Raw genomic sequence first — 19209 nt, forward strand, 5'->3', positions numbered from 1 at the left:
GGCTTCCAGAGAAATGAGAATGAAATAAGTGTAAAAAGAGTTAACAACACACCCTTTAAGCCAAGAAAAAAAAAATACATCAGGAGGGACAGTCACAATTTTGTGGACTGAGAGGAGATGTGAGGGGCTGGGCCGTAGGGCCGTGAGGGAATGACAGTTGAGAGGGGTGAGGGTTCCCCTTCCCGGCCCCGGGAGATGGCGAGGAACGGAATAGGCTGTGTAGCAGCTGCTGGAGGCATTTCCCCCCTGGCCAAAGCAGCTGCTCCTCCTCTGCCCGGCCCAACCCCTGTATGGCGGCCATGTTGGTGGCAGGCTCCTAGCGGGACAGCGGCGTCTGCTTCAGGGACATGAGCACCGAGCGCAGGCGGGACACGTCTTTGCACTGCTTGCTGCTCTTGGGGTTGAAGTCACACAGCTGGGCCACCTTCTCCCACTCTGTGCCTGGGGTCTCCTCCTTGGATTCCTTCACAAAAGCCTCCTCAGATGCCCTGCAGGTGGAGATAGGACAGAGATTTCATAGCTGTCTGCCTTTCCCCTTAATCAGTGATGCGCTGCTCCCACTGAGCAAGGCTGCTTTGTCCAGCCTACTCTGGGGTCCTTTGTCTAGACGTCTCCTCCCCAGCCCTGGGCCTTCTGACCTCAGGCCCCCAGGAACAGCCTTGCCATCAGAGGAAGCCTAGTTTGGTCCAACCTCAGGGCCTTTGTACTTGCGGTCACCTCTTCCCCCAGACCTGTTCATGGCTTGTTGCTTCTTGTAATTCAGGTCTGAGTGCAGGCCTTACCTCCTCAGAAAGGTCTTCCCTTGCCACTGTAGCTCAAGTAGCCTCCTACCCCTGCCCCAGCACTGTCTGTTCATTACCTCTCTATCAAGAGTTCCCAAACTGGGTCTCCTGACACCTAAAGGCCCTTGGAGGAACTAATGCAGTATCTCAGCTATTTTCAACATTTCCAAAAACTAAGCAGGACATTGACTAACCACCTAGCTGAAGTCTCTGGTTCAGCATTGCCTCGGGGTTCTGTGGACCCTACAACTGTTCTTTAGAAAAGAGCTGTGGTCAAAAATGTATAGAAGAATCAGTTAAAGAAGATCTTCAAAACAAGACTTGCAAAGGCTTTAATGTGCTTATGTGCACCACGAATGTGAGTACACGATGGATATAGAATCTGCCATATCCCAAGCATACTTGACTACAGAACTCTTTTTAGCCCCAAATGACTATTATCTCTTTGGCGCCACAGCCTGAGGAATGCTCCACTGGAGTCTTTGCCTTTGATTGGAATCAAATTAGGATGGAAACTGGTGGGTTTTTCATCAGAAGTTCTGGCTGACAGTTACAGAAGCCACTGATTAAAGAACAATGGGGAAACAAAGTATAATAAATGTAGTTTAGTGGACAAAACCTAAACATGCGAGTCATTAAGAGAAAAGCAATGAGGGATTCTGGGGGGGGAGGGCTGGGTCTCTGTCCTGTTTCGCCAACAAGTGTCCCTAAAGCCCCTTTCTCCTTAGAAGCCCCCTGCATCTCAAGCAGGACCAGTTCTGCCACATGCCAGGCACTGACTGATGGCAGGGAGCTCTCCACGTGATCCCCAATGGCTCAGGATGAGCCAGCCCCAGATCAGGTGACCCGGCCCCTCGCTAGTGATCTTGCTTCCCTGGTGTGTGCTTATTTCCTAACCTGGGAAGGGAGGATCAGTGCCTCCACCTTGCTGATCTGTCTCACTGGCCTGAGAATCAAACAACGTAGCAGGTGTGTGTAGGCTTGAGAAAATGTAAGGTGCTGTGTGTCATTGGCTGACCAGTGGGGCTGAGGGGAGGGATCCTAGGAGCTCTCTCTTCTGGGTCAAGAGGCTTGCCTCTAACCTTGTTGCTCAAAGTGGGGTTCATGGTCCAGCAGCACCGGCATCACCATGGAGCTTGTTGTAAATGCAGAATCATGGCCTCACCTCAGTCCTTCTGAATCAGAATCTCCATTTTGACAAGAGGCCCTGGTGATTCATAGGCACATGGAAGACTGAGAAGCGCTGGTCTAGACTATTCCTCTCTTCAGGACTCCCTTGGGTGCTCCTTGGACCATTTCTTCGGGTGCAACAGGAGCACTGAACGCCCTGTGGTATTCCTCAGCGCCGATGCCCTTCTTCCATCCCCACTCTCCTGCTTGAAACCTCCCATGGCTCCCCGCTGCCTTCAGGATCAAGTCTGAGCTTTTTAACATCTCACGACAGGCTTTTTGCAGCTGGCTCCAAACTGACCTTCTCTCCCCATTCCCACCGCTCCAGGCGCTGCAGGCCGCTAGATATTTCCCATCTCATCGCCTTTGCCCCAGCAGCTTCCCACCTAGGATGCCATTCCCTTCTCACCCTCCCCACCCAGCACACTCCTTCTCACACTTTAAGGGCCGGTGGACTCTGACCTCTGAAGCCTGCCTGGGCTCTCCCTGAGCCCACTGTGTCCTTGCATGTGGCTCTTATCACAACACACTCTTGATCATGAGCAACTTGGGGGGACAGACCATGTGTGTCTTACTCCTGTCTGACCAGAGACTGGCACTGGACAGATGGGAGAGTGGACGGAAGGAAGGAGTGGAAAGCTGTGTGTCCCATGATCTGTGAGAGAAGCGTTAGCCCAGACAGTGTCAGAGGCCTGCCAAGGGCGTATCCAGAGCAAGGAACAGCAAATATTTGGCACATACACACGTGGCAATCATCACACATTCATCACTGCATTATTTTCTTCAGCTTCACAATCCCCAGCACACTGTCCAGGCTGTCACTACCAGCCAGCGGGGCGGCATAAGAGGAAATCTCTGCCATCTCTGGTCTGGATCAGGCACAGGACCAACTAGACCTCAAAGCAGAAACACGTGAAAGGGAACCACTGGTGGTCTGGACAGGGGCTCATGACCAAATTCAGGCTGAAGTTCTAAGGAGGAGCAGTGCACTTGTGGGCAGGAGCAGGGAATGGCTGTGCATTCTTTATACCTCTAGTACCAGCCCTCAATGTTTGTTTGTTCAATAGAAGACTCACGCCACCTCCCCCCTCCAAGAGGCATCTCAAAAGGAGGGAGTTGGGCTGCTTTGCCCTTTGCCTCTCTCACCTGGGGATGGCCGGACATTCCTTTCTTTTCTTTGCCTGGATTTTAGCAAAGCTGTCGATGCTCAATAAACATTTGCTGGAGAGATGGAGGTGAGGGTTGGTGCCTGTACCTACCCCTCGGGCTCACCTCCTGCTCTGATCATTGCCCCAGGCCCAGCCATACTCATTTATACCCCACAAGGGGGAGACTCAAGAAACTGCCAGCCACACACAGGCCCTTGCAGAGGAGCAAAGGAGACACGTACACGTAGCCGATGATATCAGCATCTGGCTGCTGGTAGAATGCTTTGTCGGCGATCCTTGAGGGAAGGGGGTTAGGTGGGGGAAGACGGGATGGCAAGATGGACAGACAGGCAGAGGGTTAAAGAGAAAGAGAGACAGCGTTAGTACCTCCAGTTGGAGACGTGTTAGGAAGCATAGTTCTGGAAGGCTCAGCAACTCTCCACAGTCCTGAGAGGAGAGCAGGGATCCTCCACCCACCCGAGTGGGTGGCCTTTTCTAAAACTCAGCCCTATCATATTAGTCCCCCTGTTTACAAACCTTCAGTGGCTCCCCACCGCCTGTGTCTGCCCGCCCCTCGCCTCCGAGGCCCTGCACATGGGAGCCCTCATTCCGGCCCTGTCTCCCGCCACTCCCTGGTGCCCAAGCACAACGTCCTTTCTTTCGTATCATGCTGTTCCCTAGTCTAGAATACCCTCCCCCACCCCCTGTCCTCTTTCTCCTGGTGAACTCCTAGCCACCTTCCAAAGCCCAGGTCCCTAGACACAGAGGTCCCTCCGCCACCCACATCCCTTGCTTCCACAGCTTTCCTGCAGAGGGCCCTACTACTGAGTTCAGCTGTACCCGTGTGTTTCCCTCCTCTGCTCTTTGAGGACACAGACTGCGTCCTTCTCAGCTCGGCCTCCGCAGTGCTCGGCCCAGGGCCTGGCATGCAGTAGCTTCCAGCTGGTGGCTTCCCAGAGCCAGCCTTTTCCTTTCTGGCAAGTCTTGTACCTTGAAGTGCACAGCCTCAGAGGTAGGGGCTGCTGGCAGTCTCTAGTCTGAGACCATTTCTGCAAGGTATTCTCCGGTGGGCCTCTGCTATCTTTCCTGACCAACATCTGTCCCCCTTCTTCCAGGAAGGGCATCCTGATTGTCCTTTGAAGCATCAGCTGCCCCCACTCAGTCCCTGTGGTTTGGGTGGGACCGGACCCCATGCACAACCCAAGTAATGGGACTATCGACCAAGCTGGGTCTATGGGAGAGTCCCTCCCCCGAGACAATCACTGGGCCTGGGGTGGGCACGTGACCCACACCAGACCAATGAAGGTCAGGTGGAGGACTTCAGCTAGAGCTGTTGGGAGCAAGAGGCTTATTTTCACTGAAGTTGCCAAGAAAATCGAGCAGAAGCCTGGAGCTGCTAGTGGCCACCTTTGCCCCCATCCCAGGGGTGTGTGCCCAAGAGTGAAGGCCACGTAGGGGAAAGCAGACCGAGAGACAGTAAAAGTGAGCACTGACGAACTTTGTTTCAGTGCCTGAGTCCACTGGGTCTGCAGCCCTTACCCCTGGCCTTTCCAGTTATATAGGCCACTAACTTCCCTTTATTCTTTAGCCACTTCTGGGTCGAAGCATTATCATTTCTATAAGCAATAAAAGCCTGCACACGGCTTGGTTCTTCCCTTCCTGCCAGGCCTGTGTTCTCTGTCATGATAACCATGGCCACAGGGGGCCCAGGTCGAGCTGTTGGCCACTGGGCTCCAGGACGGCCTGGCTTACATCCCACTGGGTCCCAGGACCTCGTCTGCTTACTGGCAGACTCACTTTTGTCTGTCGTGGTGAGGAGGTCAGAGCTTAACGGCATACCAGCTCTGCAGAGCTCAGCACACTGAGTTCCACAGGCCACTGAGGAAACATCATTGTGGGTTCGGCTTCTCCTTCCTCCGCGTTCTTGCCACCAAATCACCCATCCTCAAGACAGTCCCCCCACCATAGTTCCTCTCATTGTCCCCATCAGTCCTCTCGTGTCACCATAGGTCCTCTTATGTCCCCATAACTCCTCATATTCCTGTAGGTCCTCTCACGTCCCCATAGGTCCTCTCATGTCCCCATAGGTCCTATCATGTCCCCATAGGCCCTCTCATGTCCCCATCAGTCCTCTCATGTCACCATAGGTCCTCTTATGTCCCCATAGCTCCTCATATCCCTGTAGGTCCTCTCATGTCCCCATAGGTCCTCTCATGTCCCCATCAGTCCTCTCATGTCATCATAGGTCCTCTTATGTCCCCATAGCTCCTCATATCCCTGTAGGTCCTCTCACGTCCCCATAGGTCCTCTCATGTCCCCATAGGCCCTCTCATGTCCCCATCAGTCCTCTCATGTCACCATAGGTCCTCTTATGTCCCCATAGCTCCTCATATCCCTGTAGGTCCTCTCATGTCCCCATAGGTCCTCTCATGTCCCCATCAGTCCTCTCATGTCATCATAGGTCCTCTTATGTCCCCATAGCTCCTCATATCCCTGTAGGTCCTCTCACGTCCCCATAGGTCCTCTCATGTCCCCATAGGTCCTCTCATGTCCCCATAGGTCCTCTCATGTCCCCATCAGTCCTCTCATGTCACCATAGGTCCTCTTATGTCCCCATAGCTCCTCATATCCCTGTAGGTCCTCTCATGTCCCCATAGGTCCTCTCATGCCCCATAGGTCCTCTCATGTCCCCATAGGTCCTCTCATGCCCCATAGGTCCTCTCGTGTCCCCATAGGTCCTCTTATGTCCCCAATAGCTCCTCATATCCCTGTAGGTCCTCTCATGTCCCCATAGGTCCTCTCATGTCCCCATAGCTCCTCATATCCCTGTAGGTCCTCTCATGTCCCCATAGTTCCCTCATGACCCTACAGTCCCCTCGCACCCTCACAGCTCCTCTCACCGGTTGTTGATCTTGTTCTTCTCAACTTGTTCACTCTGGCGCTGGTTCCATTCCTCCAGGTCCTTCTTGGCCTTCTCCCGCCACTCCTGTTCCATCACTTTGGAGGCAGCATCTGCAACCCACAACAGGTGAATGAACAGGAGCTTTCCAGGAGGGATGTGAGGCACAGCTGGCTGTGCTTCTGGCTGCTGCTTCTCCCCTCGGCCCCGGCAGGCAGCCCTGGGTCCATCCTCAGCCAATCCCACATTAAGGTGGGGCAGGGCCCCATATAGCCTAAGGCTTCCCCACCCGACCGTGTCCCAGAGAGCCAACCCAGTGGGGAGCCCGGGGCCAGGGGGACCAGCCCAGCTTGCACACTCAGCCCTGCCCTCACCCAGCTCTTGCAGCCGTTTCCGCTGCTCCTCTCTCCATTTGCGGATGCTCTCGGGTTCCTGCGTCAGCCTGTCGACCTGGGCAATTGCAGCATAGCCATCAGCTGGACCGTTAGCCTCCTAGGACACAAACACACGGCAGTGTACCCAGCCTGTCCACCTGCCCCTCTGTGTCTGGCGCCTGAGTACCAGGACACCCCCTCACATCTCAAACCACCTCATACCCACTGTCTCCTGGGACTGTACCCTGCCTTTGCACTTGCTGTGCCCTCTGCCAGTAATTCTGCTCCTTGTGTGACCGTGGGCAAGTTACTCAACCTCTCTGTGCCTCACTTTTCTCATCATAAAATGGGCTACAAAATAGCACCCACCCCACAGGGTTAATATGAGGATGAAATGAGTTAAAAAAGTGTAAAGAACTTCAAACGCTTCTTGGCACTCAGAGAGTTCCCTGTGTTTCTATCATTAAAGCCCTGCCCTATTAGTTTTATTTACCAAATAACACAGTCCCAAATGGCCTCACTTTATAATATGCTTAGTTGTCCATTGTCTGTCTCCTCCATCAGAATGTCACCCTTGTGGCAACAGGGACCTTGCCTGTCCTGTTCACTGCTGTGTCCGCAGCATCTAGCACAGTGCCTGGCATGTAGCAGGTACTCAGTAACTATTTGCTGAGTGAACGAGCAGCCCTGAGATAGGCAGGGTGGCCATGGCTACGACTGTACAGTGATGAAAAACTCAGACTCTGCAGCTGGACCATCTGGGTTCAAATCCCACCTCTACTGCCTGCTATATATGTGTGTAGCCCAGGTAAGTTGCTCAACCTTGCCTGGCCTCAGTTTTCTCATCTGAAGTGAGAATAGTAATAAAAGTACCTCTAAGAGCTAGTTGTGAGGATTTGATGCAACAATATTTATAAGACATTTACAAGAGTGCCTGGCATGGAGTGATGGCTCAGTAAATGGTAGCTAGAATTATTATTATTATTAATTCCCATTTTATAGGGGAGGAAACTGAGGCCAGGAGAGATGGCACAACACAGTGGCAGAAGCAGGGCCAGAGTCCAGTCCTCTGGCTCCCAAGCCAGGGCTCTGCCCAGTTCTCCACGCCACCTGCCAGGGTGGTGACTTGAAGCATTGCAGGCTGAGAGCTCAGCCCAGCAAGGATGGGGCTCCCCTCTGGTCTCGCAAAGCTGGAGACTTTATGATCCAGCCCCATCTCCTGGCACGCCCACTCTGGTGCTCTGTCCGCCCCGTGCATTCCTGTCTGCACACATCCCACACGCCCATGCTGCCCGTTTTCGTCTCCTTTGTGCTTTTCGCCTTCAGTTGTCTTCCCTCCTTTCTCTGGCTGATGAAATCTTATTCCACCCCACAAGTTTCCAGCTCAGAGGTCACCAGCTCTGGGATATTTCCCAGCCCCAAAACAGATTTCACACCCTGTCCTCTCTGTGCTTCTTGTCACACCCTCACCTTCTACTGCAGGTGTCTCCCCGCTGGACCATGAGCTCCCAGTGGGCAGGACAGGACCTTGTTTATAGCCTCTGAACTCCTGTCCCATCTTTTTATTGCTCCCTGTGCTCCTCCTGCAAGCACTCATTAAAACTGTCACGAGTACCAGCGTATCTTCTCCCCACCCAACAACATCTGTCCAGTGGTGCCTGCTGTGGGCATACAGCTGGTGCTCAGTAAGCAGTGGCCATGTGGATGAAGATCCCCCCCGGGGCCAGCATGTGCCCGGTTCAGAAGAAGGGCTGGGTAAGCGTCTGCCCAAGGGACTGTGAGCAGCAGGGCGAAGGAGCACGCAGATGGAACATCAGGGCTGTATCTCCAGCTGTCTTTGGGGAGAAGGAAGGGCAGGCCCAGGGCGGAGAGGTGCAGCCTGGCTCCTTGGATCAGGCCCACCCTTGGGTGGGGCAGTTGGGGCGCTGTCCTTATTCCTCTTTCCTGCCCAGCATTACACTTCAACTGAGAGAGTCTCTCAAGACATCTCGAGGGGCCTTTCCAGGGCCCTAATCTGGACAACACGAGTTGATCACGGATGTACCTTTCCAGTTCTGGGAACAGCCCTGTCCTGAGGCTAGGCTACCAGGACCTCTGCCCAATCCTATAGACTGTCCCATCTGCAGACAAATGCAGTTACTTTTACTTTCTACGTGTTTATCCAGGTGCTACATTTTATTTCTTCTTGGCACTCAGGATATCTTAAAAGCCTGGTTTGTTAACATGTTTACTATCTGCCCACCCCACCCCACCCTACCCCGCCCCCCAGTAAGGGAATTCCATGAGGACAGAGACTGCCTGTCTCTTTATAGTATGTAGAACATGGAGGGCCTGGCTGTAGGAGGATTTCAAGAACATTACTTGAATGAATTAACAGATGTTCAGGCTTGGGGTCAGGGATGAACGAGACAGCCCTTCATCCGGGAGCTTGCAGAGGGAGTCCCTCACAAATGAGGACCATAGCTGGGGTACATGCATAACACGGGTCATGAAAAGAGTGGGGACAAGGGAGGGCATGACCTTTCTAGCCTGGGAGCAGAGTAGGCTGGGAAGAGATAGGGAAAGGGCATTTCAGACCAAGAGCTGGCCGCTTAAGGACCACATGAGGCTGGTGCCTTTGCAAACATCTGAGTACAGAGATGCTACCAGGTGTGGAGCAGATGGGGTGGGAGAGGTGGGCTGGAGGGGGTCCTCTGGGTAAAAGTCATCCCATGGTGTCCTTCAGGACCCACCATCTCCATCAAGACTGCCCCAAAATTAAGACTCACAGGTTACAGCGTTTTAAAACTGGCAGAGAACTTGCAATTAAATGGTTCCCTTTGGTCTTTACAACCCTACATGGTGGGTTTCATTATCTTTGTTTTACAGGTAGGAAAAGTCTAGCTCCGAAGTCCCAGGGTCACCTGGCCAGGAACTGGCAGGGCCAGAATTCAAACTGAATTCCTGAGTGTCACACATAGCCACACGTGTGTCCATACATAGCCAATAGGGACCAAAGTTACTTCTGTGTCACGTGATTTTGGTCTCCCTGATAAGTCTACCATCCCAAGATTAGAGACTGCACCCCCTCCTCCCACTGCCCCACGCCCCATTCCCCGTCTGTCTCTCTCACACCCACACACGCACCCCACTTGGCTCACTCAGTGGCTAGGTCAGGGATTTAGAAGCAGCTTCCAGGGCTACAGAGCACTTTTCTCAACAGACCTGCGGAGGCAGCAGTGCAGGGCTTCTAATCCCAATTTCACAAATGAGAAATCCAGCTCAGGGCAGTAACTAGTCCAAAGCCGTCCGGCTGGGAAAAGCCAGAAATGAAGCGCAGGTTGTCTGACTCCATCCAAACTCCTCTGCCGCAGCCCGCCACAGCGCCCCGCGTAGGAGCAGTCTGGGTGTAGGAGCAGCTTGAGAGTCCCTGGGGCTTCTCTGGGGCGGGGGGAGCGCAGAGCCTAGAGCAGCTGCACTGCACATCCAGGGGCACTGCTCAGTGTGGTCCAAGCATGCTGTGCCCCGGCCCTGGGCACAAAGCCTGGCCAAGCTGGGCCCGCGTCCTCCACCAGCACAGCCTAGTAACAGGCTCTGGCTGGGAGCTGTGCCCGCCCCCCCAACCCGCGTCCCTTCTGCCTGCGGGCACAGCAGCCCTGCACCCATGGTCTCTTCAGGTTCCCCCAGCACACCCTTCTCTGCAGCAGGTGCCAGGCTCCAGGCAAGCCCCAGAATGCGTATCTTATCCTCTGTGCCTTTGCACATGCTGTTCCCCTAGCCAGGACCACCCACATGCCCCTGGGCAGCCTGGAACCCACTTCCAACATCCGTCCCTGTCACACTCTCTGACTTCAGTGCAGCGTCTGGCGCCTGAGCCTGGTTCAGGTCCCAGCTCTTCCCTGCTGTGCAACCAGAGCTATTAAACCTCCCTGTGCATCCTCCTCCTCATCTGTAAAATGGGGATAATGACAGAACCTACATCGTAGGGGTGTTGGGAGGATGAAATGAGTTAATCCACATAAAGCTTTTGGGTGGTGCCTGACGCATAGTAAGAACTCTTGAGACCAGCCCCACACCCAAGCCCTTGCCATCCTGCATGACTTTCAGGTCTCTGTCCTTTGAGCTCTTCGAGGACAAACATCCATGGGATTTGCCTCTACATCTGAGGCCCTGAGCACAGCGCATGGCACTCAGAATGCGAGTTGACTAAATGAAGGAATGAGGGGCTGCCTGCAAAGCGATGTGGAGGGCACGGGGACACAGCATCAGAGCGACTGGGCTTTAAGTCCCCTCCTGCGACTCACTGGATGCGCGACCTTTAAGAAGTCCCTTCCCTGCGCTCCTTAGGTTTCGTCACCTGTCAAATGGGAGTGACAACATCCCACTCGGGGTGCAAAATGGGGCCTGAATGCGATAACTGCCCTGTGACCCCTGTAGCCTGTAGCGGACATGCACATGCACATGCATGGGTGGCAGAGCTGCAGGGCTCACCATTGCCCGTGGCATGCCCCCAGCAGACTGGCTTGCGCTGTACCATCACCACAACCAGGAAGAACACAGTGGTGCTGCCAGCAGACAAGGCCCTGAGAAGCTATTTGCTGACTCCCCTTCTCCAGCTGCTCTGGACTTATTTTCCTGCCCTGCCCCTGCCAGTGAGCAGTGAGGGCGGGAGGGCCACAGCCGGGCTCCTCTTTAATCACTTGACTGTCGCAGTGAGGAAATCGGGTCAGCCGCCAGGGGGGCTGGCAGCCCAGGAGGGCTCACCAGGGGCTGCAGGAATGCTCTGAGTCCCTCCCAAGCTCGAAAGGGAAGAGGTCAGGCAGGAATGTCCTGTGGACCAAAAGGCCACAGGCTACAGTCAGGGCCAGGCTTTCTCAGCCCAGCTCCCCAGCACTCCTCTCCCGAGGGACCCCTCCGCTGGACACTGGATGCCACCACAAGGGCTTCCGGGGGGCCATGCTGGCCGAGCATGTACTGTGACTCCAGGGACAGCCAGGAGGATGAGGCATAACCAATCTGTGGGATTGACCAGCTAAAGCTAAGCTGAGCTGAGCTGTTGATTCCTCTAAGTAGCTCAACGGGGATGCAGGCTTATCCTTAGGCCTTGTTGGGGACCAGGTTCACAGTTGGACCCCCTAGTGGCCCATAGCCTTCCAGAAAAGATTAAGAAAGGTAGCAGGAAAGTTCTGCCCAGGACCCTTGAAAGCCTGGGGTGCACAAGCCAGACCCTGCTCTATGCTCCATCCGAAGAAAAGTCTGCAGGGGCTTCCCACCCGCCAGCCAGGGGCTGTGGCCTGCCTGCTCCAGCAACAAGGGGATGGTACAAAGGGCACCAGATCAGGGGCAGGAGATCTAGATGAACCTGAACTTGGCCACTAAGCTTCTGAGTGACTCGCCTCATCTGTGACCCCTCCCCTGCCTGTTAGGATGCTAACGTGGCACAGATGTGAAATGAGTTACAGATAAACATAGCTGGGGTTATTCTTGGTAGCAGGGAGAATAAGAGTTCCCACCGAGATTGCGGAGGAGGCCCAGGGTTTCTCAGATCCATTAAATACAAAGCGAGGCCTGGGGCAGGGAGGGAGAAGGCCTCAAGATCCTAATGTATAGAAAGGGAAAATTATCCTGCTCATGGTGTTCTAGGTACTTCTCTGGTCCCAAGTGTATCTCCAGCTCCAGGGCCACTTTAGGACACAGACCTTTTGGGTCAGGCCACGTCCTTTTGAGTGTGCCCAGGACAGGAGCAGCCTGAGTCTCAATGCTCTGCCAAACTGTACCGGCGTCAATGCTGCTTATTTGGTGCTCTCAGGCCCAGGGAGACACGAAGCCCTTAAAGTCCTAGAGACTGACTTTTCTAGCTTGCTGGTAGTTGAGTAATTTTCCAGAAATGGGACTTGGCCAGTTGCCCCGTGTAAGGTACCAGCCCATCTCTCTTACATAAGAAAGTATTGTTTGTTCTCCCTGAGGATTTAGGAGGCCAGCTCCTCAATGAAGCAGAGCTCAGGAGATCCTGCAGCTGCAGCCCCAGCAGTCAAGGGTCTTTGAGCCAGTCCAGTGGGAATTAAAGTTTATCCAGTGAAGGTTTTGCCCCCACCCAGGTATCTGCAGGTTGGGGGTAAAGACTGTTGCATCTGTGGGGTCCTGGGGATGCTATTTGTGGTCCAAGTTCTTTAAGTACTTTCAAAATGAACTGTGTATGTATGAAGGGAGGGGGGTTAAGTGAGTGTGGAGAGAAGCACTATTTAACTAGAAATATCTTTACTAGCTGTTTTTTTGTGGGGGGGGTGAGTGTGTGCGCATGTGTGTTATAGGATCACTACAAAGAATTTTAAGACAATCCAGTGAAAGTGAAAGCCCTCTCCTTATCCCCCCTTCTCCCGCAAGCTCGGGGCTAACCACTGTTAACAGTTGGTACACATCCTTTCAGATCTTTCATGGAAACATATTTCTAAAATAAAAAACAGGACCATACTGTGCATATTATTCTGCAAGCTGCTTTTCCATTTACTATATTATAGGCATCTTTTCATGTCAATACAGAAAGCTCTGACTGCTCTTTTTAACAACAGAATGGTTTTCCAATTTACCTACCCAGGCCCTCAATACTAGGCACTTAGGTTGTTTCCAGTTTGTCTGCTATTATAAATAATCCTGCAAAGAATCTGGGTGTCCTTGTCCAGCTATTTCCTTTGGGAAAATTCTGAGAAGTGGAATCTCTGGGTCCAAGGCTCACCCAGTTAAAATGCTCAGACATGGTGCAGATGACCACTGGCTTCAGCCTCCCACCAATGGCACACACGTGTGCTGGGCCCTGTGTTTCCTTTAGTCCATGCCACTGCAGGCCACTTAATCTCTCCCTCTGGAAGCTGGACATCATCACGGGCAACCTGAGGCAACACCCCATTGATCCCTGTGGTCCTTATTCTTCATCCCCTTCTCCTACATGACCAAAAGAACCACATCAAAATCTTTCTGATGTTCCCATCCCAATGAACAGAACTTGAATCCCTAATCCTACCCATGATGGGGGCCAAAAGTTACTGAGACCCAGGCTGTCGGTCCCTTCCCCTGCTACGACAGAATCTTGCTTACCTGATACACATCTCCATTGACTGTGGTCCCCATGTCCTCAGAACCCGCTGGAAAGAGAACAGAAGACAGCATCACTCATTGCTCAGCTTATAGCAAGCAGGGTCTTACATTAGCCCCCGAAGCAACCTCTGTATATGTCCATGTGCGTATTGACTCCCCGCCCTACACGCACACATAATGGATATGCAAATAACCTGGGCTCAATCCTTGACTGTGCACAAAGCCTTCTCACAGCCATATGACCTCTGATTTTCACCATAGCCTTGTGACAAAGCTGTTATCAACCCATTTTACAGATTCTCAAATTGAGGCTCAGAGAGGCTACATGATTGCCCAAGGTCACCCAGCCAATAATAGGTCCTCACCTACCCAAAACTGATTTCCCCTCAGCCACGGCTGGGAATGGCCCAACTGTCTGTGGAGCTTGTGCCTGGTGAACAGGCAGAGGCTCTGGAGGCTCAGGGCAGGGTCTGAGAGGGCTCAGGAAGAGGGGCCTGCAGGTCTCTGCCTGTCCCTGTGGTGCCTTGAGCAATGGCTCCACCTCAGAGAGCAGGAATCACTGCCCCCACCAGGCAGCACCTGGCCTACTTTTCCTCCTCCTGCCCCTCCCAGAAGGAGTCGATTTTGCCCTCACCTAAACAGTGACTCCTCCCGGTCCCTTTCCCTGACATCTGGTTAGTCACAAATTCCTGTGGCTTCTGCTGCAACAAGAATCCTCAAAGTTGCCCTCCGCCCTCTGCCCCCAGCCTGGCCCACCTGTACAACTACTTTGGCCTGTCTGTCCCGCTAGTGGCAAGCACCTGGACGGGCACGCCTGTGTCCATTATCCTCACCGCTGTCTTCCCCAGAGCCATGCACGGTACCTGTGACTTAGGACGCGCTCAGAAACTAATTGTTGAATAAGCAAATGAATCAGTGCATTAAAGAAAGAAGGAATAAATGGTTTTTGTCCACTCACTGGCCTCCCTGCCTCCATCTTCACCCTCTCCCAAACCTCTTTCAAACCAGCTGCCAAGGTTGACGTTTTGAAAAGCATACACTTACCTATGTCACTCCTCTAATTAAAAATATAATGAACACAAACCAAAAGGAAATCCACTTCCCGTGGACCATGGTGGCCGATAGGGCCTGCTCCTTCCTTGGGGCCTTGGCAGGTGCTGTCCCCTCTCCCTAGAAAGCTCTCCTGCCCATTTCTATGTGGACTGCTGCCTCACGCCCTTCAGCTGCTGCTCAAACACTGCCTTATTAGAGGCCTTCCCTGACCACCCCTGACATTCATCCCCCAGCACCCCTACCTCCTCCCCTGGGCAGTTATTTTCTCTGTAGCACCTACCACAGCCTGATATGTTTATTTTTGTATGTGCTTATCTGTCTTCCCCACTTGAATGCCCTCTGGGAGGGCAGAGACTTTGTTTTGTCCACTGCTGGGATCCAGCACCTAGAACAGTGCCTGACACATAATAGGAGCCCAATAAATATTTGTTGAATGAGTACATTGAACTTTGGCCCATAGCTCGTGAGGATCTTTACAATCTGGCCCTGCCCATTTTTCCTGCCTCACTTCCCACCAGTCCCTCCCACAAACCCTATTCTGGTTTCCTCCTTCCCCAAACACACTATGCCGCATCCCACACCTTTCTTCCTGCTTCCCTCACTAAAGAATGTTCTTTGGGATCCAGTTGTTTTCCAAGGCCCAGCTCACAAGTCATCCCCTCTGGGAAGCCCTCTACTACTTCCCCTACTTCCCTGGGTGCTGATGGAAGGTCTCAACTCTGGGGTATCCCAGAATATCGTACAGAACCCCCCACGCTCTTATGCGATTACTGTGACCTCCCACGGGTCATTCACTCCGTTATAAGGCTCTGTACCCCATTCAGCTCCTAAGGGTGAGCAGTTTTGGCTAAATGGAAGCTGAATTGCTCTTTGGGGGCCCACTGTTATCTACAAGGCCTGAGGACTCTCAGAAACTGCAGTGCCTCTTAGCCAAGACCCACAGGAGGCTGCACGAGATCACCGCAGATGGACAAGTACACTTTACCAGCCAGGTAGAGCTGTGAGTAATGGTGACAGTGTTTTCAGCTTGGGGACTGAAGAGAAGGATACTTAATCCCATGGAAATAATGCCCAGCTGATATAGATTATAATCAACTTTGTTTGCACAGCCAAACATTCAAACATTGATTGATTTTGACCCACCGTTGTCAGCCACCCTCCCTACTCATTCAGATGGGGTTTCTTCTGCATGGGTGGCCTGGCCCCTAAATTAGTGGCAGCATCTTCTGCAAAGTGGCTTCTTCTCCTGGGGCATCTCCTCTACCAGGGCCTTACGTTACCAGGGTCCATTCACGATGATGCTGGTCTGTGCACCTGGCATTTCTGGAGGGGAAGTTGCAGCCCTGCCTCCCCGACCAGTCCCAGCCTCAGGCTCCTTGTCCACAGGTGCCCACCCTGGCCTTCAGAAAGTCTCTGTGCCCCAGTCTCTCAGTCCCATGAGTGTTCTCCTGGAATGAGGCTTAACCTCTTTGGGAATCCACACGTACCCACACACAGAATTAAAAGTCTCTGTCCCCACAATGAGTAGCCCATGGCACGTTGATAATCACGTGTCCATAGTCCGAAGCCGGCAGAACCGGAGTACGGCAGATACGAGTCCCAAGGATAACCCTGTGGGTGTTGCTTCTCTCAGATCCCTGACCCCTTTTGGAACGGGGGCAGACAAGGGTCCAGAACATTCCTGGGAGGTTACTGAGGCCCATCAGGGGAAATGGACTTGCCAGGAAATGACTGGGCAAGTCGGGGTCAGAGCCAGGTGGAGTGCTTAGAAATCTGGGTGTGAAAATGTACACACCTCCTGGGCCCTACCCAAGGCTGATGAATGGAAACAAAGTATCCATTGCTCAGGCTGGCCGTAGTTCCAGCCCCAGAGGAGAGACTCAAAGTGGCTCAGGCTCAGGCCTACACTAAACAGTTTCCCTGGGAGCCCAACGTCAGTGCACTCAGCACAGGGGCATCATTTAAGAGACGAGACTCAGTGGTGATGAGTGGTGCTGGCTGCGGGAGCTTCCACCCAGCTCCCAGCAGCCCAAGGCACATTTTCCGCACCTCATTTGGGCTTCTGGCACTCATCACTGGTCTCGGGGGATTACTTGCTCATCACCGTCTAGGCCTAGGAGGATCAGATCAATTCCATCCTATCTGGCCACCTATTGAGCCGCCATCCCATAACCCCTCCCGGATCCCCATGCCCCACTCAGCAGAGCAGCTGAGCATTTGCAGCTTTACTGGTTGTGAGTCTGGGAGACCCTCAGAGGGCCACGTCCCCGCTTCTCTCCCTGCCACCTCAGGTCTGGGGGCCAATCTGTGCACCACCCCTGCCGGAGAGGGAACCTCCCATCCAGGCTGTAAACCCCTGGAGCCCCATTGTCCTGGGAGAGGTCACAGCCTGCTCAACCCCCAGCCACCTCTGCGGCCCTCTGCCTGACTTCTACCTGCTTCTCTCTTAGGTGGTTCTGACACTGGCTCTCCCAGCAGGGCCTCTCCCAGGCCAACCCGACTGGGGAAGTTGGTGGTCTCAAGGGGAAGATGTGGACAAATGAATACTGGTACATGAACGTGGGCTCACATTTCCTAGGAATTCCCTGGGATGTGTGAGGGTCCCGCTGAAGTGCTAGGAGCTGCTGCTTCTTCAGAAGTCCTCCACTGCTGGCTTGGTTGGGTAGCAAAAGACCCCCCTCCCTACCTCTACATCTCATCACCTCCCAGGGTGACTGCCACAGCATTTGAAAGAGCATGGAGCCCACAGTTGAGAAGCCTGGGATCAAGTCCCAGATCTGTCACTCATGGCTGTGTGACTTTGGGCAAGATATTCAGGCTCTCTGGGCCTCCAGTTTCTTATATGTTACAAAAGGCTTGTTATGTTTCTCATACCAAGAGGATACAGAGATGCTTCAAGCTCCTCAAGCCACAGGAACTGTCTTATTCATATCTGTATCCCCACTGGGCCTGGCACACAGTAGGTGCTCAGTAAATGCTGAATGAATACAAACATGACTAAAAGAGTCCTTACTTGTAAACATTTTTTAAAAATATGTAAGGTACCACTTATTCCAACAGGCCCATAAACTCCTACCAAAACGACAACATTAACAAGAAGCAAGCGCTGTTTTGGAGGTACCCATGAAAGTGATATCTACTTTTTTACTAGATACGTTAAGAAATTGCCCTTTCAGGCAAAGCCAGAGCAGGAACATTGTTGATAAACACAGTACTGCAAGGACCAGGCCCCAAATCCTGAGTCCTGGACCTCCTTTGGAAAACCATTGAGCTACAAACCCCAGGAGGACAGGACCACATCTGACGGAAGCCCTCTGTGCTCCTGCCCCCACCCTGGTGTCTAACTCAGAGCCTGGCATATGGAAGACAGTGTGGTCAGGTGGAAAGGGTTAGAGTTAGAGAGAAATGATTTAGAGTCCTCACTCTGCCACTTACTAGTTGTTTCAGTAGTGTACCTTTTGAGCCTCGGTTTTGCCATCTCTGAAATGGGTTTAATAATGAATATGAAATGATTAAATGTAAGAAAAGTGCCTAGACCAGTGACTGCAGGATGGCAGGTGTTCCCCAGGGAAGGTCTGTGAGTTCTTGGAGCACCCAGCGTCCCCTGCTTTCCCAGCTGTTAGGAGGGAGCTACTTCTGAGGAGCAGGGAGATCTGGGGTTCTGCCCACACCTGCAGGGCTCGGCCTGGGGCAGCCAGCCTACTGGGAAGCTCAAGCCTGAGCTGTGTTGGATTCCAGAGCCAGGCAATAGTGGAGTTGGCTTGGGGATGAAATGTCACGACCAATTTCTGTCCTGGGAGCCACCAGATCCACAGCCCCAGGCAAGGCCTCAGATGGGGATCTCCAAAAGATCCCCCCGTCCCCGCCGCATCTCCTCCAGGTCCCGGTCAGGTACACACTAGCCCCAGGCCTGCTCCTGGCTGGCCATAGCAGGCCCTGTTCACTCCACCCGGTACCCCGGGTGCGAGCCCCAGGTCCCCCAACCCCCAGGCCACCAGGCTGACTCACCCCCATTCGCGGGTCCCGGCTGCGTGAGGGCCGCCTGGCTGCCAGCAGGTGCCCCGAAGCCCTCGTCATTCTCTATGCCCGCGATTTCACTCTCCTGCTGGGCCAGGAAGGCAGCCGCCGGGTCCTCCTCGGGCGCCTCGGGGGCCCCGCTCTCCGTCGACGAGAAGAAGCCAAAGTCATCAGCCATTTTCCCCACGTCTCTCTGAAGCGTCCGCCTGCCGCTCGGCTGTGACCGGCGCGTGCCCCGCCCTGCGCCCGGCGGCCGCGACACTGTCACCCGAGCCGCCCGGGGAAGCCGGCCTCGGCGGGGACAGGCTCGGCGCGGCGGCCCCGCACTTTCTTTCCGCCACCGGGCCCGGCTCGCCTGTCACTGCGGCTGCAGGCGGGAGGAGCCGGGACGGGAATGCGGTGATGTCACCGGCCGAGGGAGGAGGCCCGCAGGACGGCCGGAGGTCGCCTCACAGCGGCCACAGGAGGGCGGCAGCAGGACGGCGGCGCAGCCCGAGGGGCCCAGAGGCCCGGGCCGCACTCCCAGCTCCGGGCCAGCAGCACGCATTTCCAGGACACCAGGACAGGGCGCAGCTCCCGCAGGGTCTAGAGGCGAAGCGGACTGCAGAAAGTGACCATAGCGTGTACAGGGCCACCGCAGGTTGGCAGCCCGGGCTTCGGGAGCACCGAGGGGGTGGTCGCTGCGCAACCTGGCT

At 54.0% G+C, this 19209-nt stretch overlaps 1 protein-coding gene across 2 annotated transcripts; it reads right to left on the bottom strand.

Annotated features, from left to right (window-relative positions):
- Positions 1 to 31: 31 nt before the first annotated feature.
- Positions 32 to 18895, bottom strand: CLTB (clathrin light chain B). 2 transcript variants are annotated; one of them, XM_082651468.1, is made up of 5 exons: positions 18506 to 18895; positions 13445 to 13491; positions 6374 to 6449; positions 6001 to 6112; positions 32 to 488 (listed from the first exon to the last, which is right to left on the bottom strand). In XM_082651468.1, the coding sequence occupies exons 1-5, from the start codon at positions 18690 to 18692 to the stop codon at positions 317 to 319; spliced, it is 594 nt and encodes a 197-aa protein (XP_082507594.1). In that variant the 5' UTR covers positions 18693 to 18895; the 3' UTR covers positions 32 to 316. The 2 variants fall into 2 exon arrangements, with proteins under 2 accessions (XP_082507594.1, XP_082507593.1); XM_082651467.1 differs by having other exon boundaries at positions 6374 to 6491; positions 18506 to 18894.
- Positions 18896 to 19209: the final 314 nt, after the last annotated feature.

Source organism: Grampus griseus, assembly GCF_964374135.1.
Source record: "Grampus griseus genome assembly, chromosome: 3".
Lineage (NCBI taxonomy): Eukaryota > Metazoa > Chordata > Mammalia > Artiodactyla > Delphinidae > Grampus > Grampus griseus.

What these genes read in the sequence shown, in the direction of transcription:
- CLTB (XM_082651467.1), bottom strand. Translation starts at nt 18,692, where the DNA reads ATGGCTGATGACTTTGGCTTCTTCTCGTCGACGGAGAGCGGGGCCCCC. An exon ending in TCAATGGAGATGTGTATCAG is followed by an intron (nt 6,492 to 13,444) that starts GTAAGCAAGATT and finishes TTTGTGTCCTAG; the next exon opens with GAGGCTAACGGTCCAGCTGA. An exon ending in AAGAACAAGATCAACAACCG is followed by an intron (nt 489 to 6,000) that starts GTGAGAGGAGCT and finishes CTCCACCTGCAG; the next exon opens with GGCATCTGAGGAGGCTTTTG.